General features: G+C 39.5%; 1 protein-coding gene and 1 long non-coding RNA gene across 5 annotated transcripts in view; one reads left to right on the top strand and one right to left on the bottom strand.

Moving 5' to 3' along the window:
- Nucleotides 1-25936, bottom strand: part of LOC136443127 (prolyl 3-hydroxylase 2-like) — a 63631-nt gene that overhangs the window by 33255 nt on the left and 4440 nt on the right. For all 4 annotated transcript variants that reach the window (XM_066440208.1, XM_066440207.1, XM_066440209.1 and 1 more), the window contains 2 exons: nucleotides 17689-17850; nucleotides 17351-17500 (listed from right to left, as the gene is read on the bottom strand). In XM_066440208.1, the coding sequence (XP_066296305.1) occupies nucleotides 17351-17500; nucleotides 17689-17850 (312 nt within the window). The remainder of the gene's footprint in view (nucleotides 1-17350; nucleotides 17501-17688; nucleotides 17851-25936) is intronic.
- LOC136443384 (uncharacterized) lies at nucleotides 4786-7577 on the top strand. The gene is made up of 2 exons (XR_010757139.1): nucleotides 4786-6111; nucleotides 6578-7577. It is a non-coding gene; the product is annotated as an uncharacterized lncRNA (long non-coding RNA).

Below are 25936 nucleotides of genomic sequence, written 5' to 3'. Positions count from 1 at the left end.
CTCCACCAAGGGCTGAAATCTATCCTAACCTCAACCCCACAAAATGGCATTGCACCACCATCAATACACAACAACAAAAGGATCATTCATAGATTATTCAAGCTTTCTGTTAGAGGTATGTGTAACAACAATTCTGATTACATAACACCAAAGCCCTGGCCGCCTGACACAGGCTTGAGTCAATTGGTCTACTTTCTGACAGGCAAGAGCCAGCTGGAATATAGATAGATAGGTAGTATCCGCTTCTGTTGCATCTGCGCTGGGTTTTCAATTCAAGTCTTTGGACAGCAATTTCTGCTGTAACAAGAACTCCACATAATTCACATAATTCGCCTCAAGGACATATTTGTGGGAAAAGTTAAGAACAACCTCTGCAGTATGTTGAAACAACCAACCATGTCAAACAGGTCTCTCCTAGTTTTGTCTGACCTGTCTTATCAACTAAGACAGTGTTGACAGTGACAACCCAAGCAGACTTGGCAAACACCAAACACAACCCACAAGCAGAGGAGTATGACAGGCTACAAATCAAGTTAAACCAAAGAGGTTTTAAAAGTCTATTTGAAACAACTTAGGAATCAGACAGTAATGAGAAGTAAAGAGAAAGCTAAGTTACAGACTAAGAAAAATGCTGAAGTATCAAGATCAATTCAAAATGTTTATCCTAAAGCATATTCAGCTAGGCCGGAGGTCGCTGTTTGTGATGGTATTGAGAAAGTCACAAGAAGAGTATGACAGACTTATATAATAATACAAATCAAGTAGGATTCAATAGGGCTATTTGAAATACCCTTCCCCAATGCTAGGAATCAGACAAAGTAACGAGATAGCTAGCTACAGACTAAGAAAAATGCTGAAGCATCTAGATCAATTCAAAGACTGTTCCATTCCAAGAAATGGTGGCATATCTTATACAGTACATGTAACTGTAAATGCATTTAAGTGCTGTAGGGAGAAAATGGAGTGTTTGCGGTGGTTTGAAGTTTGTGTTTGAAACATTAGTAGCGCTACAGTCATAGGTGGGCAAAAAGTTTCATGGTGGTTTTAAGTTCGTGCTGAAGAGTTCACCGCCAAAACTGAGAACATAAAAACCACATCGAACATTTCTGCATTTATAGTAACAGCTGGTAGGACTTGAGAAAATGGGGTCACCATGCTCTGAGGAAACATTGCAGCCTCTGCTCCTAAAGATCTCACAATGTCTTGGTTCAATGCCAGGACTTCACTTTAAGTTAGTCATCCACTATTTTAACGAGCTGTCGTGTACAAAAACCACAAAGGCAGAGATCTTGGTGTTAACGTTACTGTTTTCATCAGAAACTGAATGCAATCTGTGAGGTTTCAACATCCGTAACCATCATGGCAAGGCAAACGTTTTTGCTGCCAAGTTTTTCTTATCAACAACATGTTTCTAAATCTTATTTCCTGCAGCAAATGCTACTTTTGGCAGCAGCTCAACTTTGACAATGTCGACAGGTCTTCCTGATGCAAAAATCACAACATCTGGGTATCTTTTCTCTGAGTTTCAATTAGATAATACAGTCAAACTGCCCAAGAAGACCACTTAGATAGTGGACCGAGAAAATTTTAATGAACATTGTTAAGATAGCTTGCTTTCTGCTGCTGAGAAAGATAGTAGGGTACATTATGTTGAAGAAGAATTACTTTCTTAATGCAGTGGGTCCAATAGTGTGGTTTGACACATCGTTAAACATTATATGTACGTGACATTTGCACCTGCGTTGGTGAGTATTAAGTAACAGAGTACATAACTTTATTTGTTTGTCCCACTTTCAAGTTCGGATACTATAATCCGTCTACATCCTGTCCTCTGATCCCGTCCTCTTCTCAATTACACGGTGTCCTCTTATCTGTGCTTAAGTATTTACGATTTACCTGTGACTACTGGAGACATTAGGAAGCCACAGAACTGTCCGTTTCTGTTGCACCTTGTGTGTTCTGAAAAGGTCACACAGCTGGGTGGGCTAAAGAACTTGTTTTAGAGGGGTGTGTGCCATCTGATTACACTTTTTACTTGCTATCATAATGGCTTATGCTAAATTTAGGACATATCACAATGTCATTGAATTACTACTAATGATTCACCTTAAGTTGAAGCAGTTACCTTTTAAGCCCCCAAATTAGATGCCTTTTTATGAAACTAGGGCTTGCGGACTTTCCTCAAGGATCTACATGGTTCGACCCAACCTCTGTCAGTCTTTTCCAGAAAACTTGCCAAAAGGGATGGGGTGCTAATGATAACGTGACAGCTGTCCTAGTGGGGACAATTTAAGGGCCATAGGCTTTCTTTCCTTTTCTACAGGTAGCTTTAAATATTTTCCATCCTACTCATTTTCTTAGATCCCATGTTGTTGAAGTTTCTGTTGTTGAAGCTGTTTGGTATTTTAAGTTGGCGAAAATACCTTTTTATCATTTTCATATCATGAATTTCAGATTTTTTCCCAAGAAGAAAATTTCTGTCCCAAGAAGAAAATTTCATTGTTGTTTAGAAACAGAACGTACAGGCAACAGCCTCTTTCTGTTATGTCAATAGTCAAATAGTCAATAGTTTTGTACTGTAAAGGAGGGATGGGTCCTGGAGACAGCCCTGGATTGGAGGCGTGTTGTTTATGGGTGATACCTAAGTTACATTGAAACTTTTAGAACATGGACAGACAGAGCAACTTCTTTGCCAGGTCTCTTCTCATTAAACTTTGTTTACGAACTTTGATCTTTACATACTTATAATGCAGTACATATGTATACTTTTTATTGAATTTGACATGGAATTTTTCAGTGTAGATTTCATGCCATAGCCGACTATACTAAAACAGGGTGACCACATGCGGTGAGTTAGTTGGGGGGAAAGGGCATGACCAAATAGACTGAAGAGTACATCTATAAATACAAATTGAACAAGGTCACTTTCCACCATTTGTTAATTCCAAGAGCACGTAATTTATCACAGACAATGTCTTACATGTCATTTTAACTTGTAAAGATTTCTGGAGACAGAGAGTAGAGACTTACATGTTGGTAAGACAGAGATATTGATGTACATGTATGCTATACAAAGTTTGCAATGTTGATGTAGGCATCAATTATCAAAATTAACATATTAAGACATGCATTGCAATCCTAAACAAGGTCACACACCAGGGGGCCCAAAATCGACCTTGACCTTCGTCTTCCCAACACCTACCCACGTACCATAATATCATTACATCTATCCAGAGGTTATGTTGACCACAAATATTCGGAAACACAGACACACATAACCAAAACAAGACCTCCATTTTTAATGGAGGTAATCACACAGTACCAGTAGCCAAACAGACCCAGATTCCTACCCCCCTTTCCAACATTAGTCTCCACCAAAATGAGGTCACCAGGGGTCAACAGAAGAAGCTGCACAATGTCCACCACTGAGGAAAAGGTCAATAACTCCACACTCAGACAGTTAATCATGAGTACAACAGCCTGAGGGGGCATTCATGTCCCTGTCTCCATAACATCCTGAGCTTGATATCCACATCTGCCAATCACAGTCCTTTGTCATCAGGTGTAGACAAGCTATTTCAATGTCCCGTAATGCTTATAAGGGAAAGCTATTCAATTTCATGCAATTCGCAGTGAGGTGGCAATTATTCATGGTAAAGCTCAGGAAATACACATTTAGTTTCTGCTGTCTTCTTGTATGTATGTGACCGTCCTGAATTTAGCTACGCTTAATTAATGTGGGCCATCTCAGAGGCATCTGTTTCAGGAATTGGGTCACAATTCTGGAAGTTTTTCAGATCGTCCTTCAAGTCGATCAAGCTCTTTTCAGGTCAAAAGAGGAGTTAGCTAATGTTAGATCTAAAACCTGCGGTCGAATCCCGACAAGTTGCCACTCACCACTGGAGTCTTTGTTCAGTGACCTGGAAGCCAGACCCCTTTCCACTTGACCAGGATCGCTGAGCAACCCTTGAACGACCAGAATTGGAATTGAGTGACCCTTCATTTTATAATTTGAATACAGTATGATGCACGATGCAGAAGTATGATTTCAAAGACAACTAGAGTTCCACGAACACATTATCTTCGCCAAATAATCAAGGCTTATTGTGGAGAGTAATTAATATTTACATGCTTATCACCCCCTGCAAACTTGATCATACACCATACCGTTTGAACGTTAAGATGGGGGGGGGGGATGAGTCCAGTCTAGATAGGGATAAAAATCATTTGGTGGTACAGGACTAGTATATGTGTATAGTGTGCTGATATATGTTATAACTGGTCATCAAAAAAATTGAAAGTTATAATAAAATGGTACAGTCAATATGTATGAATAGAATAAATCTTTATTCCATATCATACACATTTTGCAAGACATAGTACATGTTACTTTTCCATACGGTGCTAGGTAATACCTAGCAGTGGTGCAGTTTTGGGGCAGTGTACTCTCTGAGCAGAGGAGTGGGTCCGGCTGGTTATTCACATGTTCCCTTTCCGTTATGTCTCAACCCGTGTGTTGGACAAAAATGCTGAAACTGAACATTTTAAAAACCAACCGGACCCACACATCTGCTTGAATTGTAGTGAGACTGCCCCATTTGTTTATTTATGTACCCCATCTGTTTGTTTATGCTTCTAGGCAAGGCCTTCTGCTGGCTTGTTTCGGGAACCCTGTCACATGCCCCATTATTGAATGTAATGGATTTACAATTATCCTTACTAATTATGCAGATTAGCCCCTGTTTTCTATAATTAGACATCGATTGTGCAAAGCACCATCTGAGCTCTCTACACTACAAAAAATATTTTTTCTTGTTTTGCTTATGCCATGGACAATTCTTGTATGGAGAAAAATATTCTTGCAGGAAGAAAATCAAGAAAAAAGAATAAGAAAAACGAGAAACCACAAAAAAAGGCAGTTCTCACACAAAGAACAATTTTCTTATTTTTCTTTAGAGAAGAAAGTTTTTCTGAAAGATTCTCACGCACAAGAATTTTCTAGAAATAAAAGCAAAACTTTCTTTTTTATCCTGAGAATGCAAGAAAAAAATTCTTGCATATTCTTGACCAAATTTAATTCTTAAGAAATACAAGAATTGGTTTCTTATATTTTGTCTTGTTTTTTTAATCTAAGAAGATCAAGAAAGGCGCTTCTTGTTTTTCTTGGTAATGTTTAAGAAAATACAAGAATTGGTTTCTTCCCTTTCTTGAGATATGAAAAAATATAAAGTTATTGTAAGAATTGCATTCTTGACAATTCTTGTTTTTCTTTTTTTTTATCAAGCAATATCAAGAAACAAAATTCTTGTATTTCTTGGTGATCGTTAAGAAAATACAAGCAACGGCTTCTTCTCTTTCTTGAACTAAAGCCAACGATTGAGTTAATTTCTGAAATATTCTTGTTTTCATAATCTAGAAATTCTGAGATGAGCAATTCTCGTTTTTCTTGGGGATTGTTTAGAAAATAGAAGAACTTGGTTCTTACCTTTCTTGTAATATAAATAATACTAGAAATACAAGAAAATTAGGATATTCAAATTGAAAGACAAAGTCATGACTTAGATTGATATTCTTAAATGTTCTTGTTTTTTTGTATCCAGAAAGTTGATTTGAGAAAGACCATTCTTGTTTTTCTTGACAATGTTTAAGAGATACATTGAACACGGCCTTTAAAATTCAAAGTCTATATTAAACTTGGCTTGAATATCAAACTTTTAAACAATTTTTTTAGATGTACATAAAAAAAAAAACTTCTCAAAATATGGTGTCTGTGATGTGGCAAGAACGCAAGAATCAATGATGCAAATGCCACTACTAGATAATTCAACCAATGATAACACTTGTCATGTGATCTTTTTCTAACTCCTGATTGGTTCATTCATATCAGTGAAATGACAGTTAGATGAGTTCAGTTGCATGCAGGCAGCCATGGGTCAGCTGCTCTGACTTGTGGATCTGCCTGTATCAATTGAAAGCTCATGTTAGTTTCAAAGCCAGAACCAAGGTACAAGGGAACAAGGAAGACAATGGAGATCTTGGTCTGAACCAAGCAGCTGCAGCATGCAGAAACCAAGTTTGGCACAGAATCGGTGGAAAGCAGTCATGGAAAAGGTCAGTGCCCCCCTCCCCCAACAGTTTATACAAAAATGTACTCCTTCTATTTTTAAAATCCTTGATAAATGTAACCTTGGATAGTTGTAACCATCTAAAGCAACAAGTATTAGGCAACATGATGAGTATACTAGTAGCTTCTGCTTTGGCTCATTCAATTTAAAGAAAAACAATTTTTTTGCTAACAAATGACCTAATTTGCAGATGACCTCAAGGTCATTGGAAGACCACATTCTGTACTGCAGGGTGGTCCTTTGCAATGTACTGCTTCTGCACGGTAAACTTGTATAATGATAGGTTTTAAAGAATTTCAATGTATATTTATGAGGTAATTGTTAAGAACCTTCTTTTCTTAGTAAATGATTTTTAGTCTTTAGCCAATGTACAAACAAATTTATGAACTCTACTACAACTTCATTTAATTTATTGAAAGTACAAATTGATGATAAAGTCTTTCTTTTTTCAGATGTCGGAAGATTGTAGCCCTGCCAGTGACAATGCAACATGTATTGGGATGGAAAATCTTTCCTTTTGAACGGGCTACCAAGACGAAAAAAGCAGATTCTGAAGATATTCTGTAATTATTCTATATGGCGGCCATGTTAGATGTCAGTTTGTAATCTTTCTTATGTTCTACCAGTAATTTTTATTATTACTGTACTCAGCAAAATTGTATTTGTGAATCAACTAGGTGACTATTAAGTTCTTAGAAAATAGGTACTGTAAAAGATTGTCAATGTCAAGTTCCTGTTGTGATAATGTACAATTTTAGAGAAAATGAATCCATCAAGAACATATTATTTTCATAATAACTCTTGATGTGAGAAAAGTATTCTTGGTGTAAGAAAATTAATCTTGAAAGTAAGAAAACATTTCTTGGCAATAACTTATAAGAATTATATTCTTGGTGTAAGAACATTCATCTTGAAAGTAAGAAAACATTTCTAGGCAATAAGAATTGTATTCTTGGTGTAAGAACATTAATCTTGAAAGTAAGAAAACATTTCTAGGCAATAAGAATTGTATTCTTGGTGTAAGAACATCAATCTTGGAAGTAAAAATATTTCTAGGCAATAAGAATTGTATTCTTGGTGTAAGAACGTTAATCTTGAAAGTAAGAAAACATTTCTAGGCAATAAGAACTGTATTATTGGTGTAAGAACGTTAATCTTGAAAGTAAGAAAACATTTCTAGGCAATAAGAATTGTATTCTTGGTGTAAGAACATTAATCTTGAAAGTAAGAAAACATTTCTTGGCAATAAGAATTGTATTCTTGGTGTAAGAACATTAATCTTGAAAGTAAGAAAACATTTCTAGGCAATAAGAATTGTATTCTTGGTGTAAGAACATTAATCTTGAAAGTAAGAAAACATTTCTAGGCAATAAGAATTGTATTCTTGGTGTAAGAACATTGATCTTGGAAGTAAGAAAACATTTCTAGGCAATAAAAATCTTTACCCTTGAAGTGAGAAAAGTATTCTTGGTGTAAGAATATTAATCTTAGAAGTAAGAAAAAAAATTCTAGCTAATAAAATGTTTTCGTTTGAAGTAAGAAAAGTATTCTTGTAAGAAAATCGATCTTGGAAGTAAGAAAACATTTCTAGGCATTAAAAATGTTTTCACTTGAAGTAAGAAAAGTATTCTTGTTGTAAGAAAATAAATCTTGGACGTAAGAAAACATTTCTAGCCAATAAAAATGTTTTCACTTGGAGTAAGAAAAGAAATCTTGGTGTAAGAAAATCAATCTTGAAAGTAAGAAACAATTTCCGTGCAGTTAGAATTTTGAACTTGAAGTGAGAAAGTTTGAGCTCTTCAAGAATGATATTCTAGAAGTAACTTAGTCAACTCCTGCAAGAAATATAAGAAAACAAATCTACATACAAGAAAAATTGCAACAAGAAAAATTTGCTTGCCCCATGGACAAGAACGGTTTCTTGGACACAGAAAAATTTTCTTCCTGGAAGACAAATTTTCTGTGTGGAAGAAAAACAAGAAAAAATTTCTTTTCCATTTTTAGTAGTGTACATACAAAACTTCACGACAATCTCTTCACCCCTTCTCAAGTAATACGTGTCCGAATGTCAAAACAAAAACACCCACTGCAGTTCTGAACAAGCCGCTAGGGGGCCCAAACTTACAGAACTTACTTCTTGTGGCATGAACTATCTACCACACAAATATCATGACCATAGCACTTTCAGAAAATATGCCAGTAAATTTTGAAGTTCCGCTGCAGTACCTTAGGTACTCGCTAGAAGGCCGGTTATCGAACTTGACCTTCCTTTTCGTAAACCCTACCCATCCACTAAATATCATACAGACCCATCAACAGCTTCTTGAGTTATGTTGTCCACAAGAAAATACACATCCACACAAAGCCCGCTGCAGTACCGACGGAAAATGCCAAGAAAACCATTTTTGAACTTGACCTCCGTTTCTACAACATCTACACACCTGCAAAAAATCATGAAGATCCATCAACGTTTCCGTCACTTTTTTTGCCTACATACCAACGCACGAAAATTAAAAGTCCGCTGCAGTACTGTTGAAAAACGCATGGTGAACCATTTTTGAACTTGACCTTCCTTTGCACAACCACTACACACCTACTAAAAATCATAAAGATTCATCAAAGGTTTCTTGAGTTATGCTCTTGACATACATACAGACCCACCAAACAGCTGGCTCAACCGAAAACATAATCTACCCCGAGTACTATAGTACTCGGCGAAGATAACAAAATGTACAAAATGTAAAATTTTGTTCTTTGTCATATGTACAATTCATTGAGCGATCTGTCAATTATTTGGTCGCTTGTTAATTGCTCAGCTGTCACAGCATTTAGTGCAAAGAGGACAGGCCAACTTCAGGGCAAGAGAGCCAACATATCCTGGAGGCAACTTTGTCTGGCACCCTGCGGAAACCTGGGTCTTCCTTGGGGGCATGTTGGCCTTGGAGCCCATAGGCTAGCCTCAGGTAGGCCCTGGTCTGGTAACACCCTGACTTCCAGTTTATTGTGCCCTGCTACCAAACTTAGGCTGAAAGGGCAACCACTCTCTTTTCACAACATCTGTAGTGTGTTTGCAGTCTGAGCCAACAAGGAGAGGGCGACACTTGCCACAGGCTTGTTCAACATCCCCACAAAAGGCCAAGGGTCATTCTATCCTTAGTCTGAGCAGGGAGGTTGAAAGGGGATTTCCTTGGTCCAAGTGCACTTAAGCCGGTAGCTTGTACATGGTTTTAAGTAGCATGCTGAACCTATGAGTACTTATTGAGCAAGGAAAGCCACTAGAGGACCCAAAATTGAACCTTGACCTTGAACTTTGCTTTTCCAAGACCTACTTATACATATTTGATATTATGACAATCCATCCATATCCTCCTGAATTATGCTCATGCTGGCTACTGTAGGCAAAAACACAAACAAACACACCAAAAAAAGTACTTTTACCGCCTTTTAATGGAAGTAAACAGAGGCACAGTAATACAAATTCTTTGACACACTTTCAACTTGACTTTTCTTCAGTGTATATGACTGTAATCATTATTTCTTTTTACAGATATTAACACTTCCACCTTCCTGTACTTGAGACCTTAGCATTTAGGTGCAATGACATGTGTAGGCTGCTGGTTGTAAATTTTCCAGTCACCTTAACAAGGGCGTTCTGTTACAAGGACTTAGGCACCTGTGTAAACCACGTCTTTGCTTTGCCAATATTCTTCAACTTCCCTGTCTAAGGAATTGCCAATACACACAGTCAGTACAGAGCAGCTATTGATGTACCAGGGTGACCCCGGGTGACCTCCGTGGGGGAGGCTGAAGCTGGGATTGTGGGGATGTGGGGTAAGCTGTACTGATCCTCACCAGATGGGCAGTAGGGCAAGGCATTAGTCCTATTATCCCACCTCTGAGAGAGACTCATAGCTAAATTACAATACAAGCCAATTGGACACATACATGGACTCGAGTTCATGAAAATCTCTCTCTCTGTTTCTCTCTCCCTCCCTCCCTCTCTCTTTCTCTCTCTCACACACACACACACACACACAGACACACACAAACATGCATGCACACACATGCGCACACACACACACACACACACAAACACAGACACACACACAAACATGTACAAAGTACATTGTAGATGCAGTATAGAGAATGTCATCCATATGAATCAATTTTGCATGGCCTAAGTGCAGACATAGCGGAAACACCTCAGGGATGATCTGTGACTCTCCCTGGGGTCCTGACTGGTATCAAGACCTTTAGAAAAGGCAGACAAAATTTATATCCTGGTTAATGGGAAACCATAACCTAGATTAAGACCAAATGAAACCCTAATTCCACCTCTAAACTCCCCCTAATGGTTACTTCTTTCTACATTCTCCACTTCTAATTTATGGGCTCCCATGGCCAGTCTCTCCACCTGTTTCTGATATTTCCAGTTTGTCTACAAAGAAAAGTCTTACCAGAAAATTACCTGGTAAAGTTGAGGAAATGTCTACAGCCCACATATTATACCCACAGATGATTGATTCTGTTTGTGAGATACCTTTTAGCCTTTAAAAAGGTCTGCCAGGGTTCGAAATAGAAATATTTATAGACATATACAGATTACTGGGTTAAATTGATCGATTATTGTAATCATAGTAGATGAAATGCAATTTTTGTGGATCTCTGGAACTCTTTAAGTTGGCAAGTCGTAAGTACCATACCCATACCCATACAAATGTAATTGTTATGAACACAATGTATGATAATTTTTTCAGCAATATCTATCCAAGGCCTTGATCTAACACACCTATAGTTTGCTTAATCCAACAGTCTCAAAAAAATCTTTGTTTACTTTCGTCTCGTTCTTTCTCGTTCTTTCTCATTTTTCTTTACTTCCTCTTACTTTTTTCATCTTTTGTTCTTTCCCTAGTTCCTCCATCCTTCTGTAAAATCCATATATTTTAAGCTTCTAAACTCTGCTTGATACTAATTGTATTTCCTCTCTATAGCTAGCTGGAAGGGGGTTTGGTGGGGAGTTGCATACACCAGTATCATGCATGCAGTAAGGTCTCAGGGTGTACCCTGGTGCCGGTACCTCATTACCTGAACACTTCAAAGCTTTGCCTCAAGCCATTCCTCCTTTAGTAAGTGCGCAAGGTGAAACATCTGATACCAAGACTCCAACCACCCTGCAAGGAGACTCAAGGGATATTACATGTTGCAGAGGGATTCTGGTAGCACAGTATCAGTAACTTAACAAACAGCCCAAATTTCCTGCCTTTTTAATCAGTTGTAAGGGAAGGCAGACGACTTGCTTTGATCAAAATCAGTTTTGCTAGAATAAGAGCTTCCTTGTGGAAAGACTACAAACAAAATCATTGTCCTTATCAGTTTTAACTAAGGGAAACCAGAAGACTTTCTTTGATCAAAATCAGTTTTTCTAGAATAAAGGCAACCTTGTCAATGTCCGTTCACTTGCCCAATTGTCTCATGGACGGTTCTGGACTTTTTCAGGCAGGCTAATGTCATTGAAGCCTAGATACAGGAGCGAGATAGACAGTGGATATCCTAAGTTGGTAGTCATCTCTGTTTTAAATCAGAATTGTTAAAGGATTTTAGTTGCTGATTGACCACTAGCTGGGTAACAGAAGGCACATTTTGGAGTACCGTTGAGTAACCTTGTGAGAAATGCAATCTTTGTCCCACTGAGGTAAGCTCAGCGGGTGAGGGTTAAGGTTAAGGTTAACATGCTCAAGGTGTGGCTCTTCTCAAACATGAGACTGACAGCTTAGGCAGGATATGCAGATTAAAGTCTAACATTCCGCATTTCTGGTAGACCAAGATCCAATCCCACTGTCTTGTGTTACTGAGTACTATATACGTGTATTGCACTTGGTTGCATGACCACTACATGCCCCAACACACTACCATCTCAATTATCCATTGTTAGTGCATGTAAACTGCATAGACAATCTGTTTCTGATGCATTTAATTGCTTTAATGACCTTCGCTTTGGTTCAAATTGTCAGGAGTAAAGAAACTTGACATGCCATGGCCTCTGGTTGTTAACCATGTCCAGAGTCATTACCTGTAATTTCACAGGAGTGAACACAGGGCAGTCTTGCAATGTTCTGGAAGGCGGGTGGGAAAACACAGCTGGCTGAGGCAATTCTGCACTTTCCAAGGCCAGGATAACTCTTCGATACTAGTTTGGTTGATTGGCCAAGGCCATTAAAGAAGGCTGAGTTGATCATGATGAACATAATCATCATCAGCTTTATCTATTCATCATCATCACCAGCCATTAGGTTCTGCATCTACTGTTCAGTTAATATGGGTTGTCTTGCAGTTGCAATCAATCAATTTGTTCCACTGTGCCTTGCATCTTGCTAGCTTCCTTATAGTACTTCAAGAGTTTTCTTGCTGTTTCAAGGAAGAGGACCAAGTCTTCTGTGCTTGAGGTCTGTCTTCAGTGTGCTGAGCAGGTTTGTATCTGTTGTAGCCAAGTACTACAAACTCCAAGGCTTTTCATGCCGGCAAGGAGGTTCAACAGACCGTTCGGTGTAAAGTAACCAGCTGCTGCCGCGCCGCCTACGAAGCTGGTGTGTATGTTACACCTAATGGTGGTTGTATTGGCTATATATAGATACAGATACAGATTCTTGATGCAGGTGCGTCCTTTGGCAATTTCTCACACCATGTCCAAACATCGACCACCTGAGTTGCGCAGCCTGAGTTACCCGAGTTGTTTAGATTGACATGGTCAAGGCTAACACCTTTAGACAGGAAATTGCTGGATAGCCTGGCATGAAATGTTGGACCACCAGCATGTTCAAGCGGCCAAGGCCATATAAGAATACTGAGGACTGCTTGAAATCAATTGGGCATACTTCAGGGCGACAAATGATATACAACTCCAACTGTAATGTGGGAGTCAAGTGGTCTGAAAAATGTTGCCACTATGATTTAGTATAAACAGACCACTTCATGATCAGATCTAAAATCTGTTACCTGGCTACACTGTACTTTACACGGCAGCTGCATAAGCCATAATCTTTTTTCTTACAGCAGACTTTATCTGACACGTTTTAAATCAAACTTCACCTGGGCAACTAAATGACAGGCCACTTGTGCTTGCCCATTTTCTTTCCAAACTAAGACCAAATATTACCTTGTCCCCCAGACATAGATGGATAGATAGAAAAAGGAATGTTGCATATGTAGCCAGAGCGGTGCCTGAAGACACTAGTGAAATATTGCAACAGATGCACACCTGGCAGACAAGCAAATCAAGCTATCATTGGAGACCTTTTTTAACCTACTCCCGACTGCCTAACTTCATAAGTATAACAAATGCAAATTTGGAGCCGAATTGGCTAAGTTACAAGGCTGAAGGTTAATCTGTAGCTAGTGAATGGAAAAACTACATGCCAGCTTTGGAGACAAATGGGCCCATCTCCGCCCAAGGTCAAGAGGTTAATCTCTCTTGCTGTGTCCTAAAAAAGGGCTGTAAAGATATCCGTCCCTTTTGACAAGGTCACACCAAAAAAAGAGAATGGTGTGGCCTAAATCACTTTGATGTTATTGTGAAATCTCAATTTATCTTTCAACCTTTGACATCATCACTGTATCATTTGAGAGTTTGGATGATGTGGGACTTTTTGTCCTGATTTTTCAAAAATTTCTATGAAAATTGATTGCACAATATTTCTACAAGACATACATTTAGCATGATATGTGGGAAGGCAAAATTTTCTTTCAGGTCAAAAGTTCTTCACTCAACAGGTTAGGGAGTGTCTGAGCCCATAGATCTATTAGGAGTTTATTATAACATAGGAGCAAGGCTTCCTAGTGGGTAGCAGTGGGGGAGGGAACCTCACATGTCATGACCCTGTGTGCCCTTCATCCATTCCAAAACAATCCTCCTACACAAGGACAATTGTAAACCACTTACAGCACTGTGGGGCAGTGATGAGGCCCAAATTGAACTCTTAACCTTCTTCCTGTTTCTCTATGACCAATAGGGAATAGATCAGTGCCAAAAGGCTTCTTCAGTGTGATAAAGGTAAAATAACCTTTAGCTTTAATAGAATGTGGAAGTGCAACATTTATATCTTGTCTAAGAATCCTCCAAATACTGTAACAAATTGAATGGAATAATTTTGATAGTGAGTTAGTTAGTGAGTAAGTGAGTGAGTGAGTGAGTGAGTGAGTGAGTGAGTGAGTGAGTGAGTGAGTGATCAGTGAGTGAGTGATCAGTTCAGTGAGTGAGTGAGTAAATTTTGAAGCCTGGTGTAACAAAATCCCAAATTTCATCAGAATCCAAGTAATTCCACAAAACTCTCCTGTTCTTAAGCCCCCCTAAAGGGATACATAAATCTTTCAGTAACCATGGTTACAATGTAGTGAATGATGAAGGTCACAACCCAACACATGGAAACTGGTAAAACCTAATAACTGCCACGAAGGAGGTAACAACAGGACTTTCCCTTCAAGCAAAGACCTTCAAACAAATAATTTGTCTACACTTCTCAATCCAATTAACTACAGAGATTAAACATCTGTTCCCCCAAGGTTACCCAGCATTCAATTTCTCCCAATTTTCAGCTGACCTGTCATCACCACGTGGGTCAAGGGTAAACCCTCCAGGCAAGGTCATGGTCATTGTATATAGAGAGGTCAAGGTGATGGCTTGATTACAGTCTGCTAATCTGGGGTAATTAGTTTTTAATATGGAGTAATGACAGACATCTATAAAGACTTTAAATAATGATGACAAGCTTTGGCTGAGCTTATTTGTTCAGGACTTCAGCTGTCTCCTCTTAAATTTCCAGGATGAACTTATAAGGAGCAAGAAGTCTGAACCAGTGGGCAAGAGGCATGGATTCAAACTCATGACCTTTGGTCTAAAAGAAAAGTTGCCTATCCTTGTAAGGCTTCTATAATAATAGCCTTATTGCACAAACACATTTGGCTTCTGCTAAAACAATTAAAAGTTAACATGTCATGTAAAATGGGCAAACTCCATGTTAAGAAAAACAACCAAGCATCAAACCTTCCAACCATGAAAAATGCACATGTAACATAACCTCCTTGCCATGTGATTGTGGTAGTGGTAATAAACATTGCTGTAAATGTCAGTGCAGAGTTGTGACTACAGCTCTATGCAAAACCGTAACATAACCTCCTGGCCACTGGTAGTAGCAATAAATACTAGTACTACTGTACTTGTCTGTGCAGTGTTGTGACCATCTAGTACAAACAAACCTAACCTTAGAGTAACAAAGCTGCATGTAGAGGTAGGGAAACCTAGAAGGATGGTTTAAGCGTAATCAATTGCAACACATTGGCTTGTTCTTCAAGCAATTGAAAGTTTACATGTAGTGCAGACTAACCGCGCCGGCTATAGGGAGAACATTTGCTGGGGGACTTTGAGGGTTTCATTTTGCAGGCGCATATATATGTTTCGCCAACGAAACATATTGTTTTTGTAAGGTTTCTTCTTCTTCTCCTTCTTCTTCTCCTTCTTCTTCTTCTTCTCCTTCTTCTCCTGTCAAACCTTCAAATCGCTTCTTCTCGGTCGTCCGTCGACCAAATTAGCTGAAATTTGGTATGCAGGTAGAGTACGTGTATACCCCTAGACCCTTTTAAAATTTTTTTGATATAAGTTTTTAAAATGATTTTATGGAGGTTTTTTGGTCATTTTCAGACAAAAGTCGCACATGATGGCCTCCAGTGCCGTGGTGTTGAAACCTGAGGACCTGAAATTTGGTTTAGTTGTGCATTGGATATTTACCCAAAGGACCCCATTATTTTTTTTGGCATACACTACTTCAAAATGATTTATTTTGCAATTTTTTGATGCAATTTTTGGTTATTTTCTGTCGGGGCCAGCAAGAACTAGGTCATACTGTAACATAAGCCCTCCTACATGTCTGGGACTTAAAACCAAGCAGATGTCAGGGGGTACCTCTACTAATGGTATTACAGAAAGTTATATGTACCTTATGTTACATGGTACGGATGTTATATTTGAGATGTAGGTACCTATAGGAAAGGTGACTACACCTGACAATTACTTATGCTAATGAGGACCTAATTCGCATAATGTATGCATAAAGTTGTATGTCCCTTACCGTAAATGCTGCGGATGTCATCTTTGAGATGTAGGTACCTTTAGGAAAGGCGAACACACCAGGCCATAAATTATGCTAATGAGGACCCAATTTGCATAATCGATGCATGAAGTTGTATGTCCCTTACCGTAAAAGCTGAGGATGTCATCTTTGAGATGTAGGTACCTTTAGGAAAGGCGAACACACCTGGCCATAAATTATGCTAATGAGGACCTCATTTGCATGATTTATGCTTAAACTTGTAATTCCCTTACCGGAAAAGCTGCAGATGTCAGATTTGACATGTACGTACCGTTAGCAAAGGTGATCACACCTGGCCATGAATTATGCTAATGAGGACCTCATTTGCATAATTCATGCATTAACTTGTATTTCCCTTACCGTGACAGCTGCGGATGTCATCTTTAAGATGTAGGTACCATTAGGAAAGGTGAATGCACCTGGCCAATAATTATGCTAATGAGGACCTCATTTGCATAATTTATGCTGAAACTTGTATTTCCCTTACCGTACAACCTGCAGATGTCATATTTCAGATGTAGGTAGCTTTAGGAAAGGTGCACACGCCTGGCCATGACATATGCTAATGGGGACCTCACTTGCATAATTTATGCATGATGTTGTATTCCCCTTACTGTAAAAGCTGTGGATGTCATCTTGTACATGTAGGTACATGTAGGAAAGGTGAAAGCACCTGGACATAACTTATGCTCATGAGGACCTCATTTGCATAAATTATGCAGAAACTTGGATTTGCCCAGGAGTTATTTTGGGACAGCCCACTTCTTGCATGAGGAGTATGGGCGAAACATCCTGAATTTGCTCTTAAAGCAAATGACGGCCAGTCTAGTTGACCCTCTCTCCGTAGCCGACTGCCTTCATACAATTGACTCTATTCTACTATTTTCCCAGCGACCTGCGGAGGCTGGTTGAGCCTAGGCAACCTCTATGTTATGCCTTTCAAAAATCAAGAAACAGACCAAACATTTAATACTTAACTCCTTGCCAAGTGATCATAGAAGTAGTAGTGAGTAATAATAACACTGCTGTACATGTCCACAGCCTAGTGTTCTGACCATAGCTCTATCTAGCACAAACAAACCTCACCTTGTAGTAGCAGAGCTGCATGTAGTCGTAGGGAAACCTTGCGTCCATTTCGTCTTGTATCTCGTTGACACCCTCCCAGCGCATCCCGTCAAGTCTGTCCTGCTCGCATCTGTCGTTACAGGCAGCTCTCTTCATGAACTTCCGCATCATCTAAAAATTACGGAAAATTGAGTAAAGTTTGGAAACTGCTAAATAAAACTAGGGTTTGGACTTTCAAAAGAAGCTGATAGAAATCCATTCAAAAACTTAACCTTGTACCTACTGTACAGAACTGGTGTGTTACACCTAAAGGCAGTTTACAAGTTATGCAAAATAAACAGAACAACGAAAACCCTTACCTGTAGAGTAGAGTGTCCATCGAAGCTGGGCTCCACGCTTTGGTTGAAGCAGCGTTGGCGACAGCGGAACTTGTGCTCGGCAACGTGTTTGTGGACCATGACTGCCTTCTCCATAAACCAGACACACCGGTCCCATTCCTCATCAAGGTACGCATCCTTACCCTGGAATGCAGCACACAGCACAGGTTAGCACACATAATGTGCAAATATTTCTTCGTGCTCAGCGTATACATGTAAAGACAAGTGCAGTAGGAGGAAGAACCGCATTGTCATAGCACCAACCCCAGACTCATCAGCAACCAGGGAGCCTACATGGGCAAGGCACTCAAAATCTTTGTCATTGAAGTCAAGCCAAGAATACATGTACTTGTAATTGTATTCATCCTTCTCCTTGTATCCATCCTGTATTGTAATTTATCAAAGTCTTCTTGCTTTATCAATTTGTGTTATATATCAATGCTAAGATGGCTTATCACATCACTTAGTCCTGTCACGGTTGAAGCCTGAAAGAACACAAAAAAATTGTTTAAATGTATCTGTCACTCTCTATCTCCTAGACAAGTGAATTTTCTATCACAGGAAAGTCTTGGTGACTCAAAAGTAAAAGAAAGATGGGGAATGAAAATGGAAAGTAAGCGAGAACAGAATATTGTTTGATTACAAATGCAAATGCATCACTTTAGCAATAGCATACCATTCATTCAATACCCCAAGGCAGAGACAAAGCTTGATCCTCAGTACTTTTGCACTTCACTGCTGTTATCAGTGATTATATCTACCACTAGCTACTTGTAAAAGCATCATGCTTCACCTCAAATGAAGATGCCTTGAAACGAAACGAAAACAAATAACTTCCTTCATTTTACTACCAAAGGATTGACTGCTCCTGACAAATGGTCCATACACATGTACCAGTGACAGGAACACTGTACAACCTGTCAAACCCTCCTGTTATCCTGTTAACCGTGTACTTCCACCCTTCAGTCAGGTATGCCAACTACGTCCTGCCGGTGGATACAATGTTCAACATCAAGGTCTTGATACAGTTTCCAAGAACACTTCCTAGGACATTTCACTGCTTCAAAGAGATTCTGTCCTTGGTTGAGGAGTTAATTAGAAGTGAAATGTTTCTTTGTATATTGGGGATTTTATTTGTTCATCTCAATTTCAATCACCCTTGGTCACCATAATGTTTCCATGTAGCAGATAATCAAATGACCACTTATAATCACAAATCCATGCGTCACAGTAACATAAAGTAAAGAAATCAAGGAAATTTACATGTGCATTCTTCCACTTCAGCACTCTGGATTCTGATATGTTCGTTGCCTTGACCACCTGCAGTTGTGTCTTCTATAGCTGGATTGGTTCATTTTGCAGATTGGATTTGGCATAAAATCTACATCTGAAAATTAGGCCAGTGGTAAAGAAATCAAAAGTTACTACTGCAGGCCACCAGCTGCAGCTTTTATGTCTCTATCTAGACGACTTGAACTTCTGACCCACATTTGGCAAATGCACTTGCCCCTTCTGCCAGTCTGATTATTCTAAGACTCCAGTTGTTGACCAAGTCCTGAGAATTCGGACAAGCTGAGTCAAGGCTAAGCCTTTGACCTGTATAAGCTGCCAAGGAGCTGAATATAGGAATGGATCAGAAGGTCAAGGAAGAGGATCAGATTGTGTGAAATGTTGCAGGTATTTGAGCATATCTCTGATCTCAACAGTTCATCTAAATCTTTATTCTTCTTGTTTAGTTTTTTTTCAGCCAATAAAAAATGAATTAACAGTTTGCACAATAAAAGTCATGTGTTAGGTACTATACAATTGACCGGTACAAATAAACAAAGGAAGATACAGATACCACGATAAGGAACTGATTTTGTTTGTTTGCAAAAAGTCCTTTCTTTTCCTATGATATGATGGTCTTTTGAGTATATATACTGTACTATAAACATCAATTAACAGTAGACCATGTTTCCCTTTCCTCTTAATTAATTTTCATCTCAATTTTTTACACACCTGCAGTTGTTCTTGGGCCTTCCCTAAAGATAAAGCACTGTTCCAAAGCAATCCTTGGGGAGGGCCTTAATTGTCTGGGAAATCACTAATCAGCCATTTTGGATTACAGGGGTATATTTAGCAACAGCATTAGGAGACACATGGTGCACACAGAAAGCAGCAGAATTTGAGAATGGCTACGAGAACTTCAGTCACTTTTATGAAATCATTTCTTTGTTTGTTTGCTTTATCAATAGTATTAAACTCCTTAATTTTGAGACACATCTAGCCACCATGAGGCCTGATTAAAGGCAACTTTTGTATGCCTTGAACACTCCTGGGAGACAGGGCTGTTTACAGAACTGGTTAAAACAACATACAGTCAGCAGGGGAAGGTCCAGGGAGCCTGCTGCAAATATTTACAGACATTTCCTTCTGTCAGGTAGTGTTTATCCTCTTTAATCTCACACAGACTGGACACAATGAATGACAGAATCAGTATACAAAGCTCACACCTTAAATGTCTCCCGCAATGTCACATTCACCATATGATAAGTCTACCCAAGGAACTTTAAAGCTCCTTGGTCTTCCAAGACAAGTTGAGGGCATTAGCCTGAGTGTCATCCTGTTTCAGTTCCAGGCTCTACCATCACCAAATTTGGTGAAGGTAGAGCCTGGAACTGAAACGGGATGACACTCAGGCTAGAGGGCATTGGGACAGTCACAAAGTATTAAAGTATTAAAAGTTTGATCTCACAGTGACCAGGAAGGACCCCCTACTATTTTTGATAAGTGCAGCGGGATCTTTTTAGTGTGCTTGAGCTGTACTGGCTCTCCTCAGATATGAAACCTGAGATCTGGCTGGAACCCAGAAGGCCAGAACCTTTAAATTTAGTTCAACAACCCTAACCACAAGTCCACCTTGTAACCTGTTGCTGACAAATTGTGCAATGAATGTGGCCTTGACTTGGCTGGAGCCTAATTAACATGTCAGAGGTTGGACATAAAATCCCTGGACCTTTCAACTCTGGTTTGGTGCTCTTTATTTTTCCTATCTACTCTTTATTTATCTATTTACCACCTGGAGTACAAGGAGTGACAAAACAAATGTAAATCACCTTCATTTGTCTTGGCTATATGTCTTGACCCCTGACCCAGCTGAGACCATTTATGTTTCAATGAAGTCAAATCAGAAGAAAATGGTGAAGGAAGACGTGCAAGAAAAGGAGCGTTTCATTACACCTTCACTCTTGCAAATCACCTATAAGCACTACTAGCATACACAAGAAATCTTAAAATGAAACAGGGAAGTACCGGTAACGCCTTGAATCTTAGCCTGGTTGCCAGACCCCCAATCTCTATAATAACACAATACCAGTAGATATTATTGAGATTGGGGGTCTGGCACCAGGCTACTTGAATTTGGGAGAGTAAGTGTTTTCCCTTCTTGCTGATACCGATAGTGTCTTGACCAATAGGGTATCATACTCAGTCATCAGACTGTGCTTCCTCCCTTGTGTTGGTGATCACTCAGGCTGACAATATCATCAAAACTAATATTGTGACAAATATCTAAGCCTTATCTCTGCAAGCACATCTCCTCTTCAGACATACTATATTTACTCTATACGCATGCACAGGCACAACTTTACTGTTATAATCACAAACAATAAAGTAAAGGTAGGATATGTATCCCTTTTCCGATACTGATCTTAAAGTGACCTGAGCATTCATTGCAGTTACATACAGCCCTACAATGTGTAAGACCATGGCTCAGACAGCTTGCTATAGTGGACTGAATGATATACACTACCCACACACATGGTCTAGCTGCTCTGAGGTCTACTGGCATTGTGCCATATGCTCTGCTGTAGACATGAAGAAGGGGGGGGGGGGTAAGGCTGTCAAGCCCACACAAAATCACTTTCATGGATGACATTTCCATGTGCTTTGGTTTGAATTCCCACCTCAAAGAGAAAAAAAGGAATTTTACAGAAAGATACAAAACAACACACAGCAAAAATGTCAGCCATTCATGCTAAATCAAAAAGTCATGTGGACCAACTGAAAAATAACATAAATTTGTACACATATAGAGCTATATATGTTGCAACTAAAATGAAGTGTGAAAAGATTTGTCGAATCTCTAATTTCTAGCCGGCACTCTTGCATTGAATAAAATATCTACAAAGGATGTCATCCAGAGGATCAACTTTGGGTGACCTAACGAATAAAAACAACACACACACACACATGTACCAACTTCTCTTACTCCTATATACAAACATCATCATTACTGCCTTGCCTTTCTCAATCTGAAACCATTAGCTGAAAGTTGTGGTACTTTGTGTAAATATTAGTGATACTTTGTTTAAATGTTGGCCATTAGTCCAGCCAGTTGTCACAGTGCCAAGTTTAAATGGCTGGGAACAGCTATGGCAATCCCTTTTACCTTTAGGTAGTAGTTTGTCCTTTACATTTGCAACAGACTCAGGTCACCATTCACTCAAACTTAAATGGAAATTTCTGGCACTTGCCAAAAGAAACTAAACTGTGTGAGAATGAAATTTCAAAATGTCACAAAGTTCGGCTTGTTAAGACTGATTCTGTTCCAACTGGAGGAAAGCCCAACTTGAATGAGGTCATTCTAAGGACAAGAAAAAAACTTCCCTAATCCTTCCGACAGGAGAGAGAGAGTGACAAAACTGCAAAAAAATCATTTCCAAATTTCATTGGAAATTGAGAAGATTTTCCCCTCATCTTTTAGAACTTGGGCCTTGTTCTCAAGTTCATATTTTTGTTTTACCAGTTAAATAGTGACTCAAACCCTTTGCTGATCCAACCATAAGCATACCTCCTCCTTGAGGAATGATCTCTCCCTTATAAGGTAAGAAGACAATTACATATGAGATATGTGGGTGGGTGGGTGAAGAATGTCAAATGGTAACTATAAAGTCACACCGTAAATGTTTGTTTTTCTGGAATCCGTGCTGTAACAACTCAGTACATGACTCATGTGCAGTCAACGTTCTGGTACAAAACTGTCCATAAAAATTCTGTAAATGTTAGTTTCTGTGGAAGCCATGCTGTGACAACTTAGTCTCCAAGCAGACCTACGGGTTGGCAAAGACCTATCCAACAGGCAGAAGGAGTTTCTATAGCCAACCCAAGTCTCATAGCCAAACCCAAGGTCTGCCACAAGTCGGTCTGAACAAAGGCTATTAACATCTAATTGTTACCTATTCAAACTGCTTGTGTTTATGAGTTGATTACTCTCCGCCCGCACGGGCGTGCAGGGCGGCGCCAGGGCGGCCTGTCTAGTCTCCAACTGAGACCCAACGGCTGCAAAGACCGTATCCAACTTGCAGAAGAAGTTTTTATAGCAATATCTAGAGTATAATATACTTCGTGGCGTGTTTTGTTTCCCAAAAGAAAGGTTTAGCTTATAAGGTTTAACCTCCGACGGCACGTGCCGCTTGCAACTAACGTTACATGCAAGGGGGTGGGGGTCCGAGTGTTGGCTTGAACCTGAAACAGTAAACATTCCCTACGAATGTTTTGAAACAGTAAACATTCCCTACGAATGTTTTTGTGTTTTTGTAAGAATGGTTCTGATGATGCCAATGGGTGACATGGGTGAAGGAAACACTGTATCATTGTGAGAACTTACAAGGCGCGAACCTCCCACTGGGACGTGCGCGGGTGACTGGCTATCCCAGAAATCGGTCACAAAAAGATTAGTACCCCGGACATTCGTGCGGCTGTTAGCATTACAACGAGGAGGGGCAGCGGCACCTTTATTGAATAGAAATGCTCCGCCCTGTTTGAGTTGTGGGCTTGTGGCAGACCTTGGGTTTGGCTATGAGACTTGGGTTGGCTATAGAAACTCCTTCTGCCTTTTGGATACGGTCTTTGCCAACCCGTAGGTCTGCTTGGAGACTAGTGACAACTCAGGACAAGAGTCACATGTAGATTCTACTTTCCATAAAACTGTGGGTTAAGAGTCCATAAATGTTTGTTCTCAGGAATCCATGCTGTGATAACTCAGTACACGACTCATGCATAGTCTCTTTTCAATAAAGCTGTCGATAAAAATACCGCAAATATTTGTTTCTCTGGAGGGCAAGCCTGCTGTGTTAACTGTCCATGACTCATGTCTGGTCTACTTCTCTACAAACTTATACTGGCCACCTCTTGAAGTTGTTACTGGCATCTTATAATAGGAAAGATACTAAGGAGCAAAAGAAGAAAAATCACAGATGTCCTCCCCTCCTATACAAAATCCTGTTTCCAAGCAGATGTTGAGGTGAAAAATCTAAATGTTCTCTTACTGGGTCAGCTTTACTGGCAATCCAGCACTCCAGAAAAGCCAATTTTCCACCCTACATCTGCTTGGAGATTATTAAAATTTTTATCAGTGCCAAGCCAAAATATTTCTAAAAAGCTGTGTCAACTCGACATTTTAGTACCTATATCAACAGTTTCATGATAAGATATTGTGTTACATGTTAGATGGATTGAACTGAACTGATGAATATTCACTACTATTTGTTGACCCAAGACATTGCTTTCCAGACAATTGAGCCTAAACTGGCTTTCACACAAAAAACAGCATTGTTTGATATCAAGATGGAAACACAGCCAGTCCCATATCTGATGGGAGGGCACAATTGATCTGTCAAACAACACTGGATTATCAGAAGTAGTGATAAGGTTTATCAACAGTGACAGTACTACTATTGATCATGATCTGCCTTTCTTATCTACAAAATGACTCTGCCTTTAAAAGACAGACAAATTTGCTGTGTTTTTGCAATATTCAAAGTGATCACATTGGAATTTGCTGCAGACAAAGTGTGTTTGAAACACTGGATATTTAAAGAAATGTCAAAACACTGTACTGATTGGAAACATCCCTTTAGCCATACTTGACCCCTGACTTCCGAGTATCCTGAAGCACTGAATGAATACCTCTGACCTGGAATGGCCAAAGACATGGTCTCCAGGCAACAGCTCTATTCTGTTTGCAAGATTTTGTGTGACTGAGCAAGGAGGTTAACCTCCTTGGATTATGTTACATGTTTGCCTAATATTCTCTTGTTCATTGCATGATGGCCTCTTCTCCTTCAGAAACCTATCTAGAAGATGTCTTAAAAATGAAAGAGTTGGGCAAATAGATATACCAGAAAGCTTACAATTGTCACCATGCATCAGCAGCTGATCTCCATAGATGATTGATTGATTCCAATTGAGTAACACTAATTAAAACACTAACAGTCCTACATGAGGGCCTGCATGGGGGGGTAGTGATTACGAATGACGGAAAATTTTCGCCGCCGATTACGAATTACGTTAAATTTTCAGAGCTGATTACGAATTACGTTGAATCAAAATCATGAGGCTTCCCAGCCGACTTTAACACTTAACGCATGATTCAACTATCTAGTTCTGCATCAAACTATTAATTTTTATATTTATTGTGGTGACAATGAATTTGTTGATGATGACACTAAACCGTCCTTGAAACTATAATGAGTAGCCGTGACGGCGGCAGGGAATTTCGTATGGGAGGGGACAGCAAGATATTGCTGCACGTACGTTGACCGCGTCGAGCGCCGAAGGCGCGAGACGTCCGGGAAAATTGTGAAAATCTTGACCCCCTGAAACGCTATAACCTTGATTTTGAGTGCAAAATTTTGCTGTTACACCAAGCTTTCTTTGATGACATATCTGTAAGTGAAAAGAATATACAAGAGTTTAATGGTATGGTGCGCGATGCCCTGAGTCCCGACATATATATCGCGCCAGAGCGGCCCGGCGATTGTAGGTGGATCCGAGAGAATACCCGGAAAAATTGTAAAATCTTGACCCGCTCAAATACTTTTTGAGGGTCAATATCTGCACTTATGAAAAGAACACAAGGGTTTCTGCTAGATTGTTTGCCCTCCCGACATATTTTCGCCGGAGGCGTACATGTAACAATCGCAGGTGGGCCCGAGGGCATGCACCCCGAGAAAATTTTGAAATCTTTACCCTTTGAAACGCTATTTCCTGTATTTTTAGGGGCACATTTGACACGTTTGACTGGTAATCTAAGCTATGTTTTATGGCATCTCTTTGATTGAAAAATACACAATGATTCCAGCTTGATATTCGGGGGCGACGCCTTCGGAACATATTTTGTACCAGAGGCGCGACAATACTAAGTGGGTCTGGGCGCATGTTTCATGGGAAAATTTTGAGATCTTTA

Source organism: Branchiostoma lanceolatum, chromosome 10 (assembly GCF_035083965.1).
Source record: "Branchiostoma lanceolatum isolate klBraLanc5 chromosome 10, klBraLanc5.hap2, whole genome shotgun sequence".
Taxonomy (NCBI): Eukaryota; Metazoa; Chordata; class Leptocardii; order Amphioxiformes; family Branchiostomatidae; genus Branchiostoma; species Branchiostoma lanceolatum.
The sequence above is the reverse complement of the archived record's forward strand: the minus strand, read 5'-3'. Positions and strand labels throughout refer to the sequence as shown.